The 20,049-nt window shown below is 40.5% G+C and overlaps 1 protein-coding gene across 3 annotated transcripts in view; it reads left to right on the top strand.

The window, feature by feature from the left end:
* Positions 1-18,270, top strand: part of LOC119798721 (spectrin beta chain, non-erythrocytic 1) — a 141,264-nt gene extending 122,994 nt beyond the window's left edge. For 2 of the 3 annotated variants that reach the window (XM_038308294.1, XM_038308293.1), the window contains 9 exons: positions 483-621; positions 2,361-2,445; positions 2,518-2,714; positions 2,790-2,884; positions 3,855-3,909; positions 12,911-13,113; positions 14,554-14,727; positions 17,673-17,715; positions 18,061-18,270. In XM_038308294.1, the coding sequence (XP_038164222.1) occupies positions 483-621; positions 2,361-2,445; positions 2,518-2,714; positions 2,790-2,884; positions 3,855-3,909; positions 12,911-13,113; positions 14,554-14,727; positions 17,673-17,715; positions 18,061-18,270 (1,201 nt within the window). Of the gene's footprint in view, positions 1-482; positions 622-2,360; positions 2,446-2,517; positions 2,715-2,789; positions 2,885-3,854; positions 3,910-4,706; positions 5,197-12,910; positions 13,114-14,553; positions 14,728-17,672; positions 17,716-18,060 lie in introns of those variants that run through there. The other variant, XM_038308296.1, reaches the window with a different exon arrangement.
* Positions 18,271-20,049: the final 1,779 nt, after the last annotated feature.

Raw genomic sequence — 20,049 nt, 5'->3', positions numbered from 1 at the left:
CTGTCTCTGTGGGAGTGGGGAGTACCAAGATGGAGGTTGGCAGCTTCACTGTTTTCAGGCAATCAGGAATCCAGTGAATAAATAGAGATCAGTGGTTAACCTCTTTTAGCTCGCTCAGTTAGCCACATTAAGCTACACTGCTTTTAAATTTGTATCAACAGCAACTGTTTTCTACAAGTAGAAGAACTGATTTATTTGTCCTCCTTTGCCCTCAGATCTATAAAAAGAATTTTAGTGTCTCCTTGTTAAATAGCAGAGCTCAGTCTTTCTTAGAAGGCAGGACTTTCCTTCCAGACTGACAATAATGCTACTTTAGATCACCGATTAAATGTAAAATAATTGCAAATATAGGGAATAATATGTTGAGAATCCAAAAGAGATTTGATCCTTAAGAAACAATACAGTCATAAGAAGAGGCGGGGCCCCAAGCAGATCCGGTACCTACAGTCGTTGACGCTGACCTCTGACCTTGTGTCTTGTAGGGACGTGTCGTCGGTGGAGCTGCTGATGAACAACCATCAGGGCATCAAGGCGGAGATCGACGCCCGAAACGACAGCTTCACGGCCTGCATTGAGCTGGGGAAGGCGCTGCTGGCCCGGAAACACTACGCTTCAGAGGAGGTGGGGACAGCGCCCCCTGCTGTCTGCTACACAGAAACACAAACACAAGTTTAACTGATATCAGACGTCAGGTTTCTGATCCTCTGAAAGACGTCTCACTTCTTTCTGACTGGTTCAGATGAATCTTGATCTGGTTAAACTTGATGCATCGTCTGTAGATGAAAGCAAATGTTTTCGGTCATAGCATCGTGATTCATGTGTCGCAGCTAATATACGCAACGGTTGAAATCAGAATCCTTTCCTTTCCCATTGAGTTGCGTCCCAGTGTTCACGGGGATGGACGTCTGTGTCTTCGGCAGGCGTAGAGCTAACAGAACTGGCAGCGTTGCGAGTCAAGGGCTCAAACATGTACGGCTGGAAGCCTTCTACACCAAACCAAGCTTCTGCCGCCCTGGCGTCCTCTTCCACAACATCTTCGTCCCCGCTTTCCTCCTCTAAATAAAAAATGGATGACGGAGGAGACTCATCCACGACCTCCGACACTAAACTCTCCTCCTCTTGCATGTTTCCGCTGTCCATAGCGTTCCTTGACAGCGTCGTTTCTAAGTCACCAATTTAGTGCTACTTGGTCCCAATGGAATTTCCCATTGGGAACCTGCTAGCGCTAAGATGCTAACTGGTTAGCAACTTAGTGCTACTTGGTCCCAATGGAATTTCCCACTGGGAACCTGCTAGCACTAAGTTGCTAACTGGTTAGCAAGATGCTTCCCACAAACCGGCCACAACCAAACTAGCTTGTGAACCTTCCGCCACAACAATCCCGCCCCCTTGATAATCAACCAATCACATTCACTTTATTCACTCGTGTAAAGTCGTGCACCAGTCGGGAGAATTCGGAAATGCAACGGTTGGAACGGCCGCTTCCCTACGACTTTAATGATGTAATGTTTCCTCTGGTTTTACCTGCAGATAACTAACACCCCCTTCCAGTTTAAACCTGGGAACAATGGGCTTTTAGCGGCAGTGGGAACAGCTCACTGATGCATGTCTACCCGGGTCAGATGACTCGTCATGCTACCCGCGTTAAAATCGCTTTGACTCTGATGTGCCTCCTTTGGGAACACCAGAGCCAGGTTGACACGCTAAATTACATGATAACATTGAACGCAACGTACAGACGTCCACACACCGCGCCAGTCACTTCTGATAAAACAAGCAGAATCAACTCCTGTTTCCGTTGGATCAACATGGAGCAGCGCTGGTGAGAGGGATTCAGACAGATAATGGAGAGAAACACCCTGGCTTCCCTTCATGTTGCTCTCCATTGTTTACTTCCCTGATTTCTGTCAGACTGCTGACATCATCAACGCCAATCCAGCGTGATGATGTGTGTAAAAGTAGCTAGCAGCAGCAAACCAGACCGACAGCTCATTGGCTAATTTGCAACGTGGAGCCGGACGCTCCGGAGGGCTTTACCGTATTAACAGGAGAAGTGGCGCAAGTGAAATTAGACTCTGCCGTCGCAGTAAATTTAAATTTTTGGATTTTTTTAGCCCAGGTGGGTCTGGATCCAAATCGCGGTCCGATATTCTGTGACCTTTGTTCTAAATGCTACAGCAGGTAGTGCAGTTGGAATCTGACCTACGAAGGGGAACTTTGACCCTTCCTGTTGGTCTTTCTCTGGAACTCCGGCGACTCCAAAGAAGGGTTGAACTTTTAGAGGAGATGGAAGCAGATTTTCTTCTGTTTTATTCAGGAAAAGCTCCTCGGTTCTGATCTTGATCCGTTTTGTGCCGCAGATTAAAGAGAAGTTGCTTCAGCTGACAGACAAGAGGAAAGAGATGATCGATAAGTGGGAGGACCGATGGGAGTGGCTCAGACTGGGTGAGATGTTTCTCCTGGTTTTTCTGGTTCTGAGGCGACCGGATCCGGTCTGACCCGTAAATGCGTCCCCAGTGCTGGAGGTGCACCAGTTCTCCCGGGACGCGGGCGTGGCCGAGGCCTGGCTGCTGGGGCAGGAGCCCTACCTGTCCAGCAGGGAGATGGGGCAGAGCGTGGACGAGGTGGAGAAGCTCATCAAACGCCACGAAGCCTTCGAGAAGTCCGCCGCCACCTGGGAGGAGCGCTTCTCGGCTCTGGAGAGGCTGACGACGGTGAGGAGAGCAGGAGCGGACCCGTCTGGACGCCTTCCGTCAGAACTGGGATTCTCAGTGTGATTCTGTGTCCAGATGGAGCTACTGGAAGTGAGAAGAATGCAGGAGGAAGAGGAGAAGAAGAGGCAACCGGCCGAGGCTCAGGCCGCCGAGGCTGCAGCTCAGAGCAGGTGAGGAGGACGGATGTACAGCAGCACTGGATCCACTGGGAGGGTCAACTGGAACCTTAAACAACTGGGCATCGGTTTTTGTGTTTTTTCAGATCGTAGGATTAAAATGACCAAAACGTCGTAATATGATCAATATTTCAAATCACAGCTCAGCTCTTCATTTAAGTTCCTGTTTTTAATGAGGTTTATTTTTATAAGTTTACAATATTGCTATTTTAGCAGCAACTTGTTTAAATTAAATGAAGTAAATCATTTATTGGGTCTTAATTTATTTAAAAAGTTTATAATAATAATAATTCATTAAATTTAAAATGCACTTTTCACCAAAAAGGCCTCAAAGTGCTACAAAAAAGCATTTAAAAAAGCATTAAAAAAGAAATACATAGAGATAAAAGAAAGTTTAATTACAGTTATTCCAAAAAAGTAAGCAAATGAATCCACTGGACTTTGTCTTTCTCTTCCCGTCCATTGCATGTTTTCTAAACTAAAACCAGGCTTTGTTTTAGTCCACTCAATTAAAACCTGGAACCAAACACTGTTTCTGACATTTTGAATTGAAAAAGTTTCCTGGATGGGAGAGAAACGTCTTCAAACTTGGAAACAGAATCCAGTGGATTGATTTTAAACTTTGATTAATCTTAACCAGCAATTACAGTTATCCAAAATCTTTTTTTATCTGTTTATTGTGAATCTTTATTGTTGGTTTTGTGTCGAATTTATTTCCTAACGTTTTTTGTCAGAGTAAAAGCTGTTTTTAACTTTCTGTTTAGTTTAATGAAAGCAAACGTTTTGGTTTGTTGACAGAAAGTTGGTTTTAGCTAAACTAATCTCATTATTAGCTTAGCTTAACTGAAGCAGAAAGCGTTTCTAAATTCCTCCTGATGGATGGAAGACAGGAAGCAGCAGGAGGGACGAGCTGGTCGGATCCAGGTGTGTTGATGTTTGCCTCCGTCTGTGTGTGTTTCTGCAGAGACGGCGAGCCGGCGTCCCAGAACGGGCTGCCGTCCGAGCAGGAGCCCCCCCGGGTTAGTTACCGCTCACCCGCCTACCAGACATACAGCGACATCCTGCAGAGCCGCAGGGCCGCCGCCGTGGCTGCAGCTGCTGCGGCCGCAGCCCGAAGGTTCCCACAGACATGATGTCCGAACACACAGAGCTCACTATCAACCCCCCCCCCCCCATTCCTCCTGCCCCCTCACTGTATCACCAGGATTACTGTATTCTGAGGGATTTAACTTGATGATTTGAATGGTTCCAGATGGAAAAGTTCTCAGGATCCTTTTCTTTAACTCTTTAATATTTAAGGAGCAGATTTACGTCCCAGCCTGCAGATCATTAAACGATCCAGACGTTTCTCTGACTCCTTTTAACCAGGATCATTTCCACTAAACCAGAACCGCTTTCCTTTGAATGCGATGAGCTGAAAGTATCAGATATTCAGGCTGGTTTGCTCCAGTTTCTGCTGTTAAACCTGCAGGACGAGTTTCTTTAAGCCGCTCTTCTGGTTTGATCTTCCTAAAAAAGGTGGAATTCTTTAAGCAATGAAAATGACTTAGATTCTTCTAGAAAATCCTGTTTCTTTTGTTTGTTTTTTATCCCTTAAACTCAACATTCCTGTTTTTGCTGTATTTCTTGAACGGTGCTGTAGGTTTAGACCGTATGTGAACAGGAAGTGATGTTTGTGTGGCGTGAGTGTGACTGTTAGCGGTTATTCTGGGACCTCTGTCGTTAGATGAACTCACCATTCCAGGGTTAGAAACAGTCCTCCATCTTCCTCTGCTCATGTCTCCTTCTCCTCCCTTCTCTCCTGTGTCTCCTTCAGCTGGATGCTCCCGTCATCCTCTCCCCTCAGCTCTTAATGTTCCTCCTTGTTTACGTTATCCTCTACAAACTCACTACCTGGAATATGAACACCTGAACGCCACATAACGGCTTTTAAAGCCTAAAGATCAGCCAGACATCTTTTAGAGTCTGATGTTAATCATCACATCATCAGCATATAGAGAAATCCAGGAAAAAAGAACAGAAATTAACTCGTTATATAAGTGAAACTTTAAACATCAGATTGTCTATTCTGAAATTAAAAGCTTATTTTGCCGTCTTAAATAAACACCTGGTGCTTAATTATATACTGTGTACATTATCAATATGATTACTAATATTTCTATAAATAGTTATTTCATTTATAAGCTTAGAAATAATAAAAGATTAGATCAGTTTGTTTCTAATAAAATTTATTCCAATTTTATTTGTTAAGCACTTATAAAACAACCACAGCTATGGAAGAGGATTAGGGCCACTGAAAAAAAAAATTTAACTGATTTTTAAATTTTATTTCAGTTTAGTATGGGGAAAAAAGTCAGAATTCTGACTTTTTTTCTCACAATTCGGACTTTAATCTCAGAATTCTGACTTTTTTTCTCACAATTCGGACTTTAATCTCAGAATTCTGACTTTTCTTTCTTAGAATTCTGACTTTAATCTCAGAATTCGGACTTTAATCTCAGAATTCTGACTTTTCTTTCTTAGAATTCTGACTTTAATCTCAGAATTCGGACTTTAATCTCAGAATTCTGACTTTTCTTTCTTAGAATTCTGACTTTAATCTAAAAATTCTGACTTTTTTCTCAAAATTCTTTCAATAAAAAAAGTCAGAATTCTGACTTTTTTTCCCCATACTAAACTGAAATAAAATTTAAAAATCAGTTAACTTTTTTTTTTTTTTTCTAGTTTCCGTACACAGCTGAGTGGAGTGCTGTACAAAAAAGAAAAAATAAAGCTTTATAGATAAACAGGTAAGACATGTGTAACATTAATGACTGAAATTAGGTAAAAAACATGATTATTTATTGAGCTTTTAATTTGAAACTAGGTTTAAAAAGCTGAATCTGTTCCTCTCCACCAATCAGGTCGTGTTTTCACCTGAACGCCACCATCATGACGTGTTAACTAGCGTCTTCATCTTCATTTCATCAGAGACTCACTTTGTCACTAATACGCTTCACAGCAATCAGACAAAATCTGTTTATTTACTGTTTAAAATATAAGTTAGAAAATGATTTTCTGTAGGACGCCTTAAAGTTTCTAACAGCTGGATCAGAAAGCAAAGACTGAGGAGGACCGGATCTCCTTCACAGGGTTTAATATCAGGAAATATCTCCTGGGATCCTAACTTACTGGAAAATCGATCTAGAAATAAGTAAAAATTTCTTAAATTAAGTGATTTAGCCTTAATTTGAGTAGGTAAATGAGATAGTTTGCCAATAAAATGAGTATTTTTTCCTTTTTAAAATAAGATAATTAGATAACATGCAATTGTGTTTTCTTATTTTAAGTGTAAATTGTCTCTTAAAATAAGAAAACACAAAATGTCTCTTTTACCTCCTCAATTCAAGAAAAATGCACTTATTTTAAGAAAAAATGACTTATATAGATTTAGATTTTTTGCAGTGTGAGAAAGTTGTTTTTGAACTTATTGCATCAAAACCTGCAAACTGAACGAATCTTCCTAATCAGAGGGAGAAAAAACTAGAAAGAATTAATCTGTTTATTTTACTTCCTTTCTGTCTCTGTCTGAACTTCCTTTATTATCGTAGCTTCTTCTAAGTGAACTAAATATTTTAACTTTCTCTTTAGTTTTTACTTTAGAGTAATTTCCTGCTAATATCAATAGTTTTTTAAATGTTTTATTTTAATCTGTTCTTTCTTTCTCTGCTTCCTTAAAAAAAAAAAACACTGTATAGAAAATAAGAAAATTTAATCAGTCTGCTAAACAGGAACTTATTTTTAAATTTGGTGAAGTTTAAGAAAACCGACGGATTTTATTCTATGTTTTATTGATCAGCAGAAGCGGATAAATCAATCGTTCTGATTTTTTCAGCGCTGCTGATTCGATCTGTTCCTTTAGACTCATGGATGTTAAATCTGATCAGAAGAAAAAGCCGAACGGCTTCTTATGTTGGGAAAATAAAACGGACATTTTTCACCATTACTCATCCATCAGTAGAATGATCAGAATCATTCCTCCAGACTCGTCTTTGTGTCCCACAGTGTCCCACAGTGTGCGTGGACGAGCGCTTGTTCCACCTCTTGGTTTATTCACTTGTTTTTGTTGTAATCATGTCTTTTTTTTGTCCTCATGCTTTCTGTTGCATGTCCATTCCTCAGTTGTTTTCAGACTAACACACATTCCCAATAAACCCAGTCAGAGCCAATGTCCAGTCTGTCCCGTCCTGGTTTGTCTCTCCTGATGTCTCATCCATGCTTCTGTGTCTCTTCTCGGTTCTTGCCTCCATCAGCAGCGTTCGGGTTGAAAGTTCCTCCTCCTGGGAACTTAAACGGTTCGATCTAAAGCGCCGTCGAACTGAACGAGGAGGAAAACGGAAAAAATTTCAAATGTTTTCAGCTCAGGGTTCCAGTCAGAAAAGGACTGATAGAGGAAAAACTGGACAGATGCTCTTAATATACGGCTAATCTGTTTTTAATAGCTTTATTTTATATTTTAGCTTCTTCTCAGCAACAGATGAACAGTTTCAACAGAAATATGTTCATTCTGCAAACTTTAGCCTCTCAGTTTCAGAACAATCTGATCCTGTTTTAGCTTCTTTCATAATTATTATCAACGCTTCGCTAAATAGACCAGCATGAAGTCTTTGAGGTCCAGTTGTGGTTCTCCTGCCCTGCGTTTCTCAGACCACGGCTGCTTTAAATCAGCGGCTCTTCATCGCGCTGCAGGAGCTCAACCAGCCGACTCAACGGGTGTTTTGGTGCAGGTAGCATCTCTGCAGGCACTCAGGCTTTTCTGCTGACGTAGAAAAAGAGTTAAAAAGGTCCAGTTATAAAGGGGCGGTTAACAGATCATTACTGTACCTCATTCTGGACAACATTGTTTAATTTAACTTCATTTCTTACAGCAGTAAAAAAGCAAAAAAAGAGGCAAAAGAAAAGAGCATCTGTATGGAAGTAAATCTGTGTCGCTGGGATTTGAATTAAAAATGCCACTGAAATTTAAATGTATGTTTGTTTTAACTGTTTCAGTGTTAAAATATGTTCAGAACACATTTTTGACCTAAAAAAATGTAATTGTCATTATTTCTACATAGTTGAAATTTAATTTGTTATTTTCTCTTCAAGCTAAAAATTCACATTACTATTTCAGAGTGATTACATTTTTACGGAAGAGGATTAGGGCCACTGGAAAAAAAAAAAAAATGTTAACTGATTTTTTTATTTTATTTCAGTATAGTATGGAAAAAAAGTCAGAATTCTGACTTTAATCTCAGAATTCTGAGATTAAAGTCAGAATTCTGACTTTTTTCTCAGAATTCTGACTTTTTTATTGTCAGAATTCTGTCAGAATTCTGAGAAAAAAGTCAGAATTCTGACTTTTTTCCCCATTTTAAACTAAAATAAAATTTAAAAATCAGTTAACTTTTTTTTTTTTTTTTCCAGTGGCCCTAAACCTCTTCCGTACATTTTAAATACTTATTTTTCAGTTTAATTTTTGAGTGTTAAAAAAATCTGCATATAAAAAAATTCAACCTTTCAAAATTCAAACTCAATATTTTCAGCCTCCTGAGATTCAACCGGCACTATTTCACCGTCTTAAATTCGGCGTCTAAATTCAGTGTAAAAAGGGAAGGGTTACTTCAGGTCACAGACATTAGCAACACCCAGCCAATCCCGTTACGGTTTCTTAGTCACGTGACGTGATGCATGTGGCGCTCATACTGAAGGAAAACCAGCATGACGGAGCCGGTCATGCAAGCTAACGCTAACTCAACGGTGATGTCATTACCCGATCCGTACCATCAGCTCATTTGCGCGTGCGCAAACAGAATAACTTCCGGTGGCAATATTTCCTTTTTCTTACTTTTTTATTCTTTTGTATTTTTTAGAGGCATGGGTTTCTTTTTGTATATCTTTGTATTTTCGTCAATATTGCATTTTCTAAAAATAAAAATACAGAAATACATAAAAAAGTTCAATCGCCTTGTGATAGTTACTTTGACTGCTCTGAGCATGTGCAAATATACGTCACACAGCGTATATATTTAAATTTGTTGAAATATTTGATTTACTCTGTACTTAACTATGCACTCCAGCAGTACTGATCCCAAAATGGATTCATTTGCTACCTTTCCTGACCTGCAGTTTTTCATTGATAAGGGAACATTTCCCGAAAATTTGGATTTTTATTCCAGAAAAATGACGTCAAGCAATACAATGGATTGAATTTAAAAAGCATCCATTTCTTCCAGAAAAGTCTTCAATATTGTCTTTACGATGTAGTTTAGTATTCTTTAATTATTTAAGGATATAAATAAAGTTTTTTCAGTACCGTAATTACATAATTTTTTGGCGACCCGGAAGTTATTCTGTTCCTCGCAGGCGCAAATGAGCTGATGGTACGGATCGTGCTACCGGTACGGATCGGGTAATGACAGGTGAGTTTATTACTTTCATTTTTCTGTAGTTGAGTTAGCGTTAGCCTGCATGACCGGCTCCGTTATGCTGGTTTTCCTTCACTATGAGCGCCACAGGCGTCACGTCACGTGACTAAGAAAACGTAACGGGATTGGCTGGGCGTTGGACGCCACAATCCATTGCTAATGACGCCACAATCCATTGCTAACAGAGCCGGTCATGCAAGCTAACGCTAACTAAACGGTGAGTTTATTACTTTCATTTTTCTGTAGTTGAGTTAGCGTTAGCTAGCATGACCGGCTCCGTCATGCTGGTTTTCCATCAGTATGAGCGCCACAAGCGTCACATCACGTGACTAAGAAAACGTAACGGGATTGGCTGGGTGTTGCTAATGTCTGTGACCTGAAGTAACCCTTCCCTTTTTACACTGAATTTAGACGCCGAATTTAAGACGGTGAAATAGAGCCAGTTGAATCTCAGGAGGCTGAAAATATTGAGTTTGAATTTTGAAAGTTCTGCAGATTTTTTTAACACTGAAAAATGAAACTGAAAAACGAGTATTGAAAATGTAATCAGTTTGAAATAGTAATGTGAATTTTTAGCTTGAAGAGAAAATAAATGAAATTTCAACTGTTGAGAAATAATGACAATGATTTTTTTTTAGGTCAAAAATGTGTTCTGAATCTATTTTAACACTGAAACAGTTAAAACAAACATACAGCATTTAAATTTCAGGGGCATTTTTAATTGAAATCCCAGCGACACAGATTTCCTTCCATAGATCTGCTCCTGAAAAGCTTCACTCTGTCCAGCTTCAGTCCTGTTATCAATTAATGCAAAGATTAAAACCAGCCTCACTGACTGTTAAAAAGGTTTTAGTATTTTCTGCTGAGCTTCTTTAATGAGAATAAAAGTTTTTTTTATTATAATGTTATCTGAACTCGCCTCTGATGCTCGTCGGCGATGCGATTCGTTGCTTCCTTAACTGCAGAAGAAGCTTCAGGTTTGTTTCATTGAGCGTTTCCTGGAACGCTTCCTGTAGGCGAAGCTCAGGGTTTGTTGAGGTCCAGAAGGCCGACGCTGCTCTGAGTAAAAGCTCCCAGGATTGGTCCAGATCATCTGAAAGCTCCCAGGATCCCTCCGGCCTCTGGTTGGTCCCCCCCCCCCTTTCCAGAGGAGCTCTAACAGGGTAATAAAATGGCTTTGGAGTGGTGTGGAAAAAACGATCCAATCACGTTCCCCCCTCAGCAATAACTCCCAGTAACGACCTCCAAGCAATTCTCTGCCTGATTGTTTGTGATGGTTTTCTTTCTTTCTTCTTCTGCTGGCCTCCCTGCTGCTTTCTTCACCCTCCTCATATTGTCGTGTGGTCTGCGGTGGCGGTGTGATCGTGCATGTGGTGAACCTAGAGATCAGTGCATGACGTGTGACAAACAGGACTGTGATCTTTCTGATGAGCTGAAGCTGAACTAATGAAAGAAAAAGGCTTGGATTTGCTGTGATCTGCTGACGTTCAGGAGTCTGGAATGAGGCTGGGAACGACCGGGGCTGACCCCCGATTTAACGCATGAAGGGAAGGTTTCTGGCTCCAGGTCAGATGGAGGCAGGAAGTTCATAAGTTCTCATATTAAGTCTGGTTCTGCTGGAGGTTTCTTCCTGTTAAAAGGGAGTTTTTCCTCTCCACTGTCGCTACAAGCATGCTTGGTGTGAAGTCGATTAAATCAGCTGCTTTTCCTTAGATAGAAAAATTTGAACCAATGCTGCTGGATGATCTGCTTGAATTGTCTCTGTAAAGTGACCTGACATGTTTCGAATTGGCGCTATAGAAATAGAATGAATAGAATTGAATTTAATCTGAATTAAATTAAATCAGCAGGTTGCAACTCTCTGGTTTGCCAGCATGTCTCCTCAGTGGCCCATAAAGGTGGTAAACAGTCTGAGCTGGTTGAACATTTAATGTTTAGATGATTTTAAGTTTCCATCAACTTTTGCTTTGTAGTTGAAACATGTTTTATGAAGGACCCACTCTGCCATATTTAAAAATAAATACAGAAATAAATAAATGCTCAATAAATAAATAAGCATACAATTATTTGCCACCAAAAATACATTAAACAAATAAATGTAAGTGGAAATTAAATTATACAGTGAGACATAAATGTATATAACTCTTTTATTTAGCTTCTTTATTTATTTGCCTTTGTAATTTTTACCTTATTTTTTTTGTCCTTTATAATCTTCAACTTTATTTTTTGATTACTTATATTTTTAAGTATTTATTTATGTGCATATTATAATATTTTTGTAAGTAATAAGTAATTAAAAAATAAAGTTGAAGATTATAAAGGACGAAAAAATAAATAAGGTAAATATTACAAAGGCAAATAAATAAAGAAGCTAATTAAAAGAGTTATATACATTTTTGTCTCACTGTATAATTTAATTTGTACTTAAATTTATTTGTTTATTGTATTTTTGGTGGCAATTAATTGTATGCTTATTTATTTATTGAGCATTTATTTATTTCTGTATTTATTTTCAAATATGGCAGAGTTGGTCCTCCATAATGTTTGACTTTAGCTCCTCCTGCTGGTGATTTGTAAATTAGGCCCCCGTTAAAAACCACTTCGTTATCCACAGAAATGTTCATATTTAAACTATTGTTCCGGTGGATCCGGTTCTTCTGTTTTTGTTTTTCTGTTTCTTTAAGGAAAAGCTCCAGAGAGAGAAAATCCTTTTCTGCTTCGTTCAGTTTAAAATTTGCAGAGGTGTCAAAAGTATTCATGTTTATTACTCTAGTATAAATCCTATTGTTTAAAAACACTTTTATAGAATTTAGGGGATCAACTTCAGCTTTTTTCTCCGGTAAAAGTGTAAAAGTAGCATTTTTAAGACTGCTTAAAGTAGAAAAATTAAAGTAATGCAGGAAAAAACTGTTAAAGCCAGAAGCTTTACTGCTCTACTCTATTAAAGGAACATTTTTCTACAATTCTGGATGAAAACTTCCTTAGATTTAATTTTCTTAGTTTAATAACTAATGGTAACAGCGTCACATTTAACTTTGCATCATCTTAAAAAACGTTTTTTTTTGGTTTTTGGTGAACAACAAGTTGGGGCAGCAGGGGGAGGAGTTAGGCAGTATTAGGAGGAGGAGTTAGGCAGATTCTCAGGGTCGTTACTGGGGGATGGGGGGGCGGGGGGTTAAAATGAAGAAGAAAAGATTTGACCTGCTATATTTTTTAAATATAGAGGGACTTAAATGAAACTAAACTAAGCAGAAGTAAAAAGTAGTCTAAAAATGAATCCCTCCAGCATAGATAGGCAACATTTCTACTCAAGTATTTGTTGACACCTCTGCTCATTTCTTTCCTGAAGTTCTTTTAGTTTATTGGCGTTTATTAAAGGATCTTCCCCGGCAGTTTTTCGGCCTCCAGGTTGAGTTCAGTCATGTCAGACCGTAGATCCGTTGGTGATCCGTCTTCCCAGCCTGTGATTGTTCTCTGCTCTGCATGTTGCAGCTGATGAATGATTTCCAGCTTCTGAATCATCTAGCACGCTTCCATCCGCTGGTCCTCTGACTCTGCTTCCCTCCGACCGTAGGAGAGCGTGGATGGGGGCGAGGCAGTGAACGGGGTGTGGGAGCCCAGCCCCTCCGGGTCTCCTGGAGCGTCCCGTAAAGGCAAACCCAGCCAGGCGGCGACGCTGCCAGCTAAAAGCCAACAGGACGCCCCCACGTCGCAGATGGACGGCTTCCTGCATCGCAAACATGAGTGGGAGGGTCACAACAAGAAGGCCTCCAACAGGTGGGAATCGTCCCATCGTCGCTTCACTTAGACGTCAGCTGTAGGAGCGAAGGAGACGGTGAAACAAAATCCTCTCAGTCCTGATAACTAAGGCAGGGGGGATTTACCTTTAGGCAATACTAGGCAGCTGCTTAGGGCCCCAAGTTCCTGGGGGCCCCATAAAACTCTGTTTCCATGTATGGTTAATACAACTATTCCTTATTTCTGCACATTAATTATGTTTTTGATAAAAAATCCTTTGGCTAAAATGCCATCAGAACGCTGATAATATTCAGTGTGTCTCACCCCCCCCTTCAGTGTCCACCATATTGGATCAGTCCATTTGCTGCACATGTTCAGAAAGGTCCAAACAGACAGCAGCAAACCATTTGAAAACAAACCATGCAAAGAGCAGTGTTGCCAACTTAGCGCTTTAGTCGCTATATTTAGCCACTTTTCAGACCCCTCTAGCACTTTGATTTCTAAAAAGCTCCTAGCGCCAAATCTAGAGACTTTTTTCTGCTACTGGAGACTTTGGAGACAACATCTAAAAGCAGCGAACTCTGCTCTCCAGAGCGAGTAGATTGGTAACCCCGCCTCCTGCTCTCCTCTATCTTGTCTGCTGTCATGATTCATGCAGCTATTATTTCATCCAAATGAAAAATGGAGAACAGATAAGCAGATCATGGCTTGTCTACAGTGAAAAGAAGGACTGGGTTATTTACTTTGGCCTTTTTGGAAACACAGGAAGGAGCAATCAGCTAAGTGAGCTTAGTGCTTGGAAAAAATCTTTCATTCCTTTAGAGACAGCATGAAAAGTCAGCTGAGTACAAAACATAGAGAGGAAAACAAGAAGAAAAGGGACAAGAAGAGAGGGACACAACCTAGAACAGATAATGGATGTCTATTCTATTAACATTTCTCTATCTGGAGAATGGGGCTGTTTATGTCTTCTCCATTCAGAGGGGCCCCTGCCTGTCTTTGCCCAGGGCCCCAAATTTCCTAAATCCGCCCCTGAGTTAACTTTATAAAAGTAAAACTCAGCTTATATTTACTGTAGTTTGGCTGTTAGAATGATTTAAATAGTTAAGATCAGGTCATTGGGAACTTAAAGCTTATTTTTCCAGGAGCAGAGACATCTGACCGCTGATTGGACAAAATCAGAAAAACAAGAAACTCTTCTCTAAACATAAAAATCCAAACCTGTTTAATCAAGTTCCAGCATTTTTAAGTTATATTTCTTTTAAACGTAGATCTGAATATCATCAGCAAAATGATGGATGGGAAAATTTCATCAATCTTCCTGTTTTCAGTCGTTAGAAATAAAAATGTTCCAGAAGCGTTGATGTTTCTTCCTCCTCAGAGGAAATTTAGACCAATTTATCGGAGGTTTTAGGTTCTGATCCTCTCAGCTGGAGCTCAGACGTCCGACTGATTCTGACTCCCGCCGCCTCTCTGCAGGTCCTGGCACAACGTCTACTGTGTGATCAACCAGCAGGAGATGGGCTTCTACAAGGACCAGAAGAGCGCCAGTCAGGGCATCCCCTACCACAGCGAGATTCCCATCAGCCTGAAGGAGGCGCTGTGTGAGGTCGCTGTGGATTACAAGAAGAAGAAACACGTCTTTAAGCTAAAGTAGGTCCTGGAAGATGAAGTCGGGTTGTTCTTCACTGAGCCTCAGCTCAGCTGCAGCTAACAGAGCTTTTAGATTATGTCTCTTTTAGTATTTGATTTGTGTTCAGCAACCTAAAAAACATGACATCTATATTGTCCAAATCTACAGCCTTAAATATCTGTGGTTTAAACATAAAACTATGCAGAAAGTAAGGCTCAGTAATATATAAAATAAATATAAAGATACAGTTTGACTTGATCAAGATGATCTCTAAAGCAAACTATCTACTGGATCTATAGCTCTAGATGTTTAGGCCTAAAGCACCAGTCTGGCTGATCTATGAAAGCACACATTAGGCTGATATTAATAATCTAAGACAAAAATCAGAGCAAACAGTTGCATCAAAATCCGTGTTTCTACTAAATTTGTAGCAAATGAACCCAGACATGAAAACATCAGTTAAAAAAACAACAAAACCCCGAAAATAAAAACTCTAAATCGCGGCGTCTCTAATGCTGCGTTCACACTGCACGCGTTTTGAGCAGCAGAAGCAGCTGCTTTACATGCAAAGTCTATGGTTCATGCGCATTAAGATGCATTAAAGGTCCTGCAGCGCGGCTACAGCAGCAGGAGCAGCAGGAGCAGCGCCTCAGGAGCTGCTGAACATCTGAGGCGCTTCACAAGCGGCATCAACCAATGAGAGAAGCTGATCTGGGAGCTGGCAGGGAGTCAGAGGCAGCACTGCTGATGCAGAGCGCTATGATCACTCCTCTGTTCGCTTTTATTATCCTTTGACTGCAATTCGTACCACATACCTGAAAAAAGTGTCATGGGAAAAAAAGTATTTAACTATTTACTCCAAGTAAAAAAAAATTAATTGATTTCACTCAGTCAGAACTTTATTTATTTAAGAGAGAACTGTTCATCTTACAGCCCTGGTAATCAGCCCTGTTCTGCCTCAGCAGAGTGTTTTTCCTTTACTTACAACAATGGAAAGTAGTCAGAGTTGAAACAAATTATAAACGCTTTGGTTAAACAGTAACATGTTATGAATAAACCTGGAGAAAGAATCTGGTTTGTTTTGGGAACAAGGTATGTCTGGCCTACAAACACCATCCTGCAGAGAATTGTGTGGCCTTGCAGGTGAAACAGAACCTGACTCCGCCAGATGGATTTGCTCCGCATATCCATCTGGAAACCTTCCATTGAAGTAATTTTGGGAAGGGGCGAAAATACTGGTTAGCTGATTGGCCTATGTTGGTGATAGACGGGCCAAATAAACCAATCAGATCAACGAAGCATATGACGTACTAACAGAGCGACGACGAAGAGGAGCCAATTGATAGATCAAACTCTTGCTGAAACCAGTCGGGAGAAGAGCAAAAACATCTTTTCCTCCGAGAAAAGCCTCCAGAGCAGTGTTTTGCTCTTCTTCCAGTGAAGAAATACTCTGTAATTCCCATAAAACTTGCTCGATAGCCACGCTAACGCTAGTTTCATCGGCTGAAGCCGCCATGTTCTTTAGACTGAACTGTCGCGCTTCTCGTTGCGTCACACCTCAACCCGCCTCAAAGCCAACGCTGATTGGACGTTCGTTAGGTGAACGGCTCCAAATTTTCTTTAACGGAGAGTCTCCAGACTGATCTGCGAGTGAAACTTTGAAAGCTCGCGAGATCAGGATGGTCTCACGAGGCCAGAGAAGCAGGCTGAGTGAAATTTTTTTATAGTGAGTAAATAGGATAAATTAATATATGAAATAAGAGAAACTAAATTTGCCGACCACAAACGCTAACATCTACTTCCAGCCGCCACCAACAGGAGGGGAAAACCCTGGAGAGGCGAGCGGGCCTGAGGCAGCTGCTGCTGGGGATTCCCAGTGACAGCGCAGCGCCGGTATGTGGGGGTCTGAGCGGCTCCCACAGAGAAATAATCTTTGAAGGCAGGATGGTAATCTTACGGAAGAGGATTAGGGCCACTGAAAAAAAAAAAAAGTTAACAGATTGTTTTTTATTTTATTTCAGTATAGTATGGGAAAAATTTAAATTAATCTCAGAATTCTGACTTTAAATTCTGAGAAAAAAAAGTCAGAATTCTGACTTTAAATTCTGAGAAAAAAAAGTCAGAATTCTGAATTTTTTTCCCATGTTAAACTGAAATAAAATGTAAAAATCAGTTAACTTTTTTTTTTTTTCAGTGGCCCTAATCCTCTTCCGTATAATCTGGATGAACTGACTGCACAGACCATGTTTTCAGGAGGACTTTCTCACTTCAATATAGATTCTAACTACTTTCTAGCCGCTGATCACAGCTAATCTAGCAAAGCTGCTCTCTGGCATCGAACTCAGGAGCAGCAGAAGCATCTGGACGCACTTTACTGGACGGCTGAAGCTTAAATCGTGGTTTGAAAGTAAAATAAAAGAGTAATTTAGAGAGCAGCAGCCGATCAACACTGGTAATGCTATATGCACAGAAAGAAACACTTAGATTTAGAATAAACAGAATTAAACCAACATGAGTCACAGAAAGTCTGCTTCATGTTAACCTCTCAAAACCCACCCGATCGCCGCCGACTGTTTTTATAGCGTTTACAACCAGTAACATTTTTACCAATATAGACATGTTAGACATCGTTGGAAAGGATTGGAAAGACTGGGTTTTATTTTTATTTATATTTTCAGAAACTAGAAGGTTTTAAGCTTTCAAATGATGCATCACACATGTAATTCCTCAGTTATTTTCTTTTCCATTTGGTTATGCAAAATAGGCGAGAATTACTGCAAATTAGGTGGGTTTAAAGGGGTGAAGCTGCTTTATGCACTAAATAAGTTATTTCTCATTCACCTTTGATGAAGAAAAAGTTATTGACTTTACCTTCTGGGCTGTAGTGTCCCGTCCTGATTGTGTGAAAGTTTTTCATGTTTTTACCGTCTGATCAAACCTTCCTGACATGCATGAACCTCCACAGGATCTCTGATGGGAACGAGTATCTCTTCCAAGCCAAAGACGACGTGAGTAAATAAAATGCATCACTTCCTGTTTGATTTCTCTGAGCTTACTTAAAAATGTTAATTCTTTCAGAAGAAGTTTTGTTTGGTGTCCTGATTATGTATACGTCTATATATGATATATGAGAGTCATGGTTACTTGTTGATGGCATTAAAAAGCAGTAAATGAGAGTTACTCATTCCTGCGGTAGATTGTAATATCATTAAAAGTTGCAGTTATATTAGTTTATAAAGTGAAGGTGTTAAATAGCAGATTTCTTTGCATCCAGAGACGACGGACGGATCGCTTTAGTTTGACGTAAAACAATGTTAATAAATCCTGAGTGCATTTCCCTCTTCGCCCTCTAGGAGGAGATGAACTCCTGGATCTCAGCCATCTCTGCCGCCGTGGCGGGGGTCAAATCGGAGGTGACGCCCAGCGGCCACAGCACGCCGGCCCCCGCAGCTCGCGCTCAGACGCTGCCGGCGACGGTGGCGGCGACGGCGGCGGAGTCGAGTCCTGGCAAACGGGAGAAAGACAAGGAGAAACGCTTCAGCCTCTTCAGCAAGAAGAAATAGACGCTCTCTTTCCTCCCTTCTTCTGCGGTGCTGTTTGGGATCACTCCTCATTATCATTAATCGAATCGTGGATGACGGTTCTGCTCGTAGCAGATCTGTTTCATCCATCCTGATAACCTTAAAGAATAACAGTCTTTCCTAACATTTGCCTGCTCCTCCAGCTTTCTGCCTCAGATCTGATCCCAAACAGCTCCTTTTCCTCCTCTTTTTTTTTTTTGTTTTGTTCCTCCTCTTCCTCTCAAAGCGTGACTCCAGCATGCCAGCTCCGAGCCAAAACTCTCCACTCTGTGCCTCTCAACCGTCCGGTCGGCTCAGAGCTCCAGTTCAGCTCCAAACCCCCCGCCTGCGCTCCGGCGTCGGACCCGGAGCTGGGACCCTTTGGAAGGAGGGACAGAACCACCGATAAACGCTTCAGGCAGCTGCTGTCCTAACGATCCATCGCCATGTGGAGGAACTCCCAGTTTGTTTAACTTACTGCTGTTTCTTGTTGTTCAGCTTTTTTTCTGCCTTTTGTGGGTCGTGTCGACGCTCCCCGGTTTTCCCTGGAAGTTGTAGGTAGCCTAATCCCTTTTTTTGCGAGGCCTTGTCTTTGCAAGGTGCCGTGTATCCCTGTGTAGTGGGGAAACCGAGAGCAGGGCGGGGTACAGCTCCGGTTCCGACTTTCTGCCGGTCGGGTTTGTGCAAAAAAAGCAGCAGCTTGGGTGCAGTCTAATACCTGGAGCGTTACCCCTCCCTGCTCCCAACTGTATGTATAACTTGTGTATAACAAACTGTTTAAAATAAACCTGTGTTTAATTTCTTCACTTATTCGTACTAATGATATGACCAACCGTGATAAGCTTCAGTGATTTCAACTTTCTTTATGTGGAAACATGAACCCAGAATGAAGGACCGTGGAGGTGACCTCACCCATTATGGAAGAAAAACTCTCATTAGAATCGCTCTTTTTTTTTTGTACAACGAATTTTAAGCAATTCATTTTTTTAAAAACAGTATTTTAAACACTGAATTTTTTTTTACACATCAAATTCATTCCACTGATTTTGTATCTGGCGAAAATTCCCCTTCAAAAATGATTCAATTGCAAAAAATTTGCCTGCAAAAGATTTAAATGCAAAAAAAATTCAGCTGCAAAAAAGTGAATTTGAATTTTTTTGCAGGCAAATCTTTACCTGATACAAATTCAGTGTGTAAAAAAATTCAGTGTCTAAAATTCTTTGTTATAATTCAGTGTTTAAAATACGCTGCACTAAAAAAGGCCGTTTTTCTTCCATAGACGAGGAACTCAGCAGGAATGTTTTAACAAGTTTTCCAACAATCCGTGAGCTTTCTTTCCCACCTTCTTTAGATTTCCTAAACATTAACATCTGCCCTTTATTACCTGGATTATGTTAAGTTTTGTGTTTCCGCAGCGAAGGTTTATTTAGTGGGAAGTAAGGAGGCGTAGTTGTTCTATAAAAGCAAAACTTTCTGTTAAGTGGGTTAATAAGCAGTAAATATCTGGAAGTGAATTTCGGTCGCTTGCTTGTCGGCTTCAGCTCTTTGTTGTTAAAAGATTTCCGACTTTTTTGCCGCTGATGAACTTTGCAGTGAAACCTGTTAGAGCTACGTGTGTGGATGCTTTTGTACGGAAGCTCCTTGATGACAAAACTTCCTGAAAACTGACTTGAGATGAAAAATTAACGGTAAAGACTCAGAAGATGAAAAGGCTGTTTGTTTTTTTCTGCAGCTCTGCATCAGTCCGCAAAAAAATTAGACCAAATTCATCACGATGCAATG

The sequence above is a fragment of the Cyprinodon tularosa genome, unplaced genomic scaffold (assembly GCF_016077235.1).
Source record: "Cyprinodon tularosa strain WSP-4 unplaced genomic scaffold, ASM1607723v1 ctg634, whole genome shotgun sequence".
NCBI lineage: Eukaryota > Metazoa > Chordata > Actinopteri > Cyprinodontiformes > Cyprinodontidae > Cyprinodon > Cyprinodon tularosa.
The sequence above is the reverse complement of the archived record's forward strand: the minus strand, read 5'-3'. Positions and strand labels throughout refer to the sequence as shown.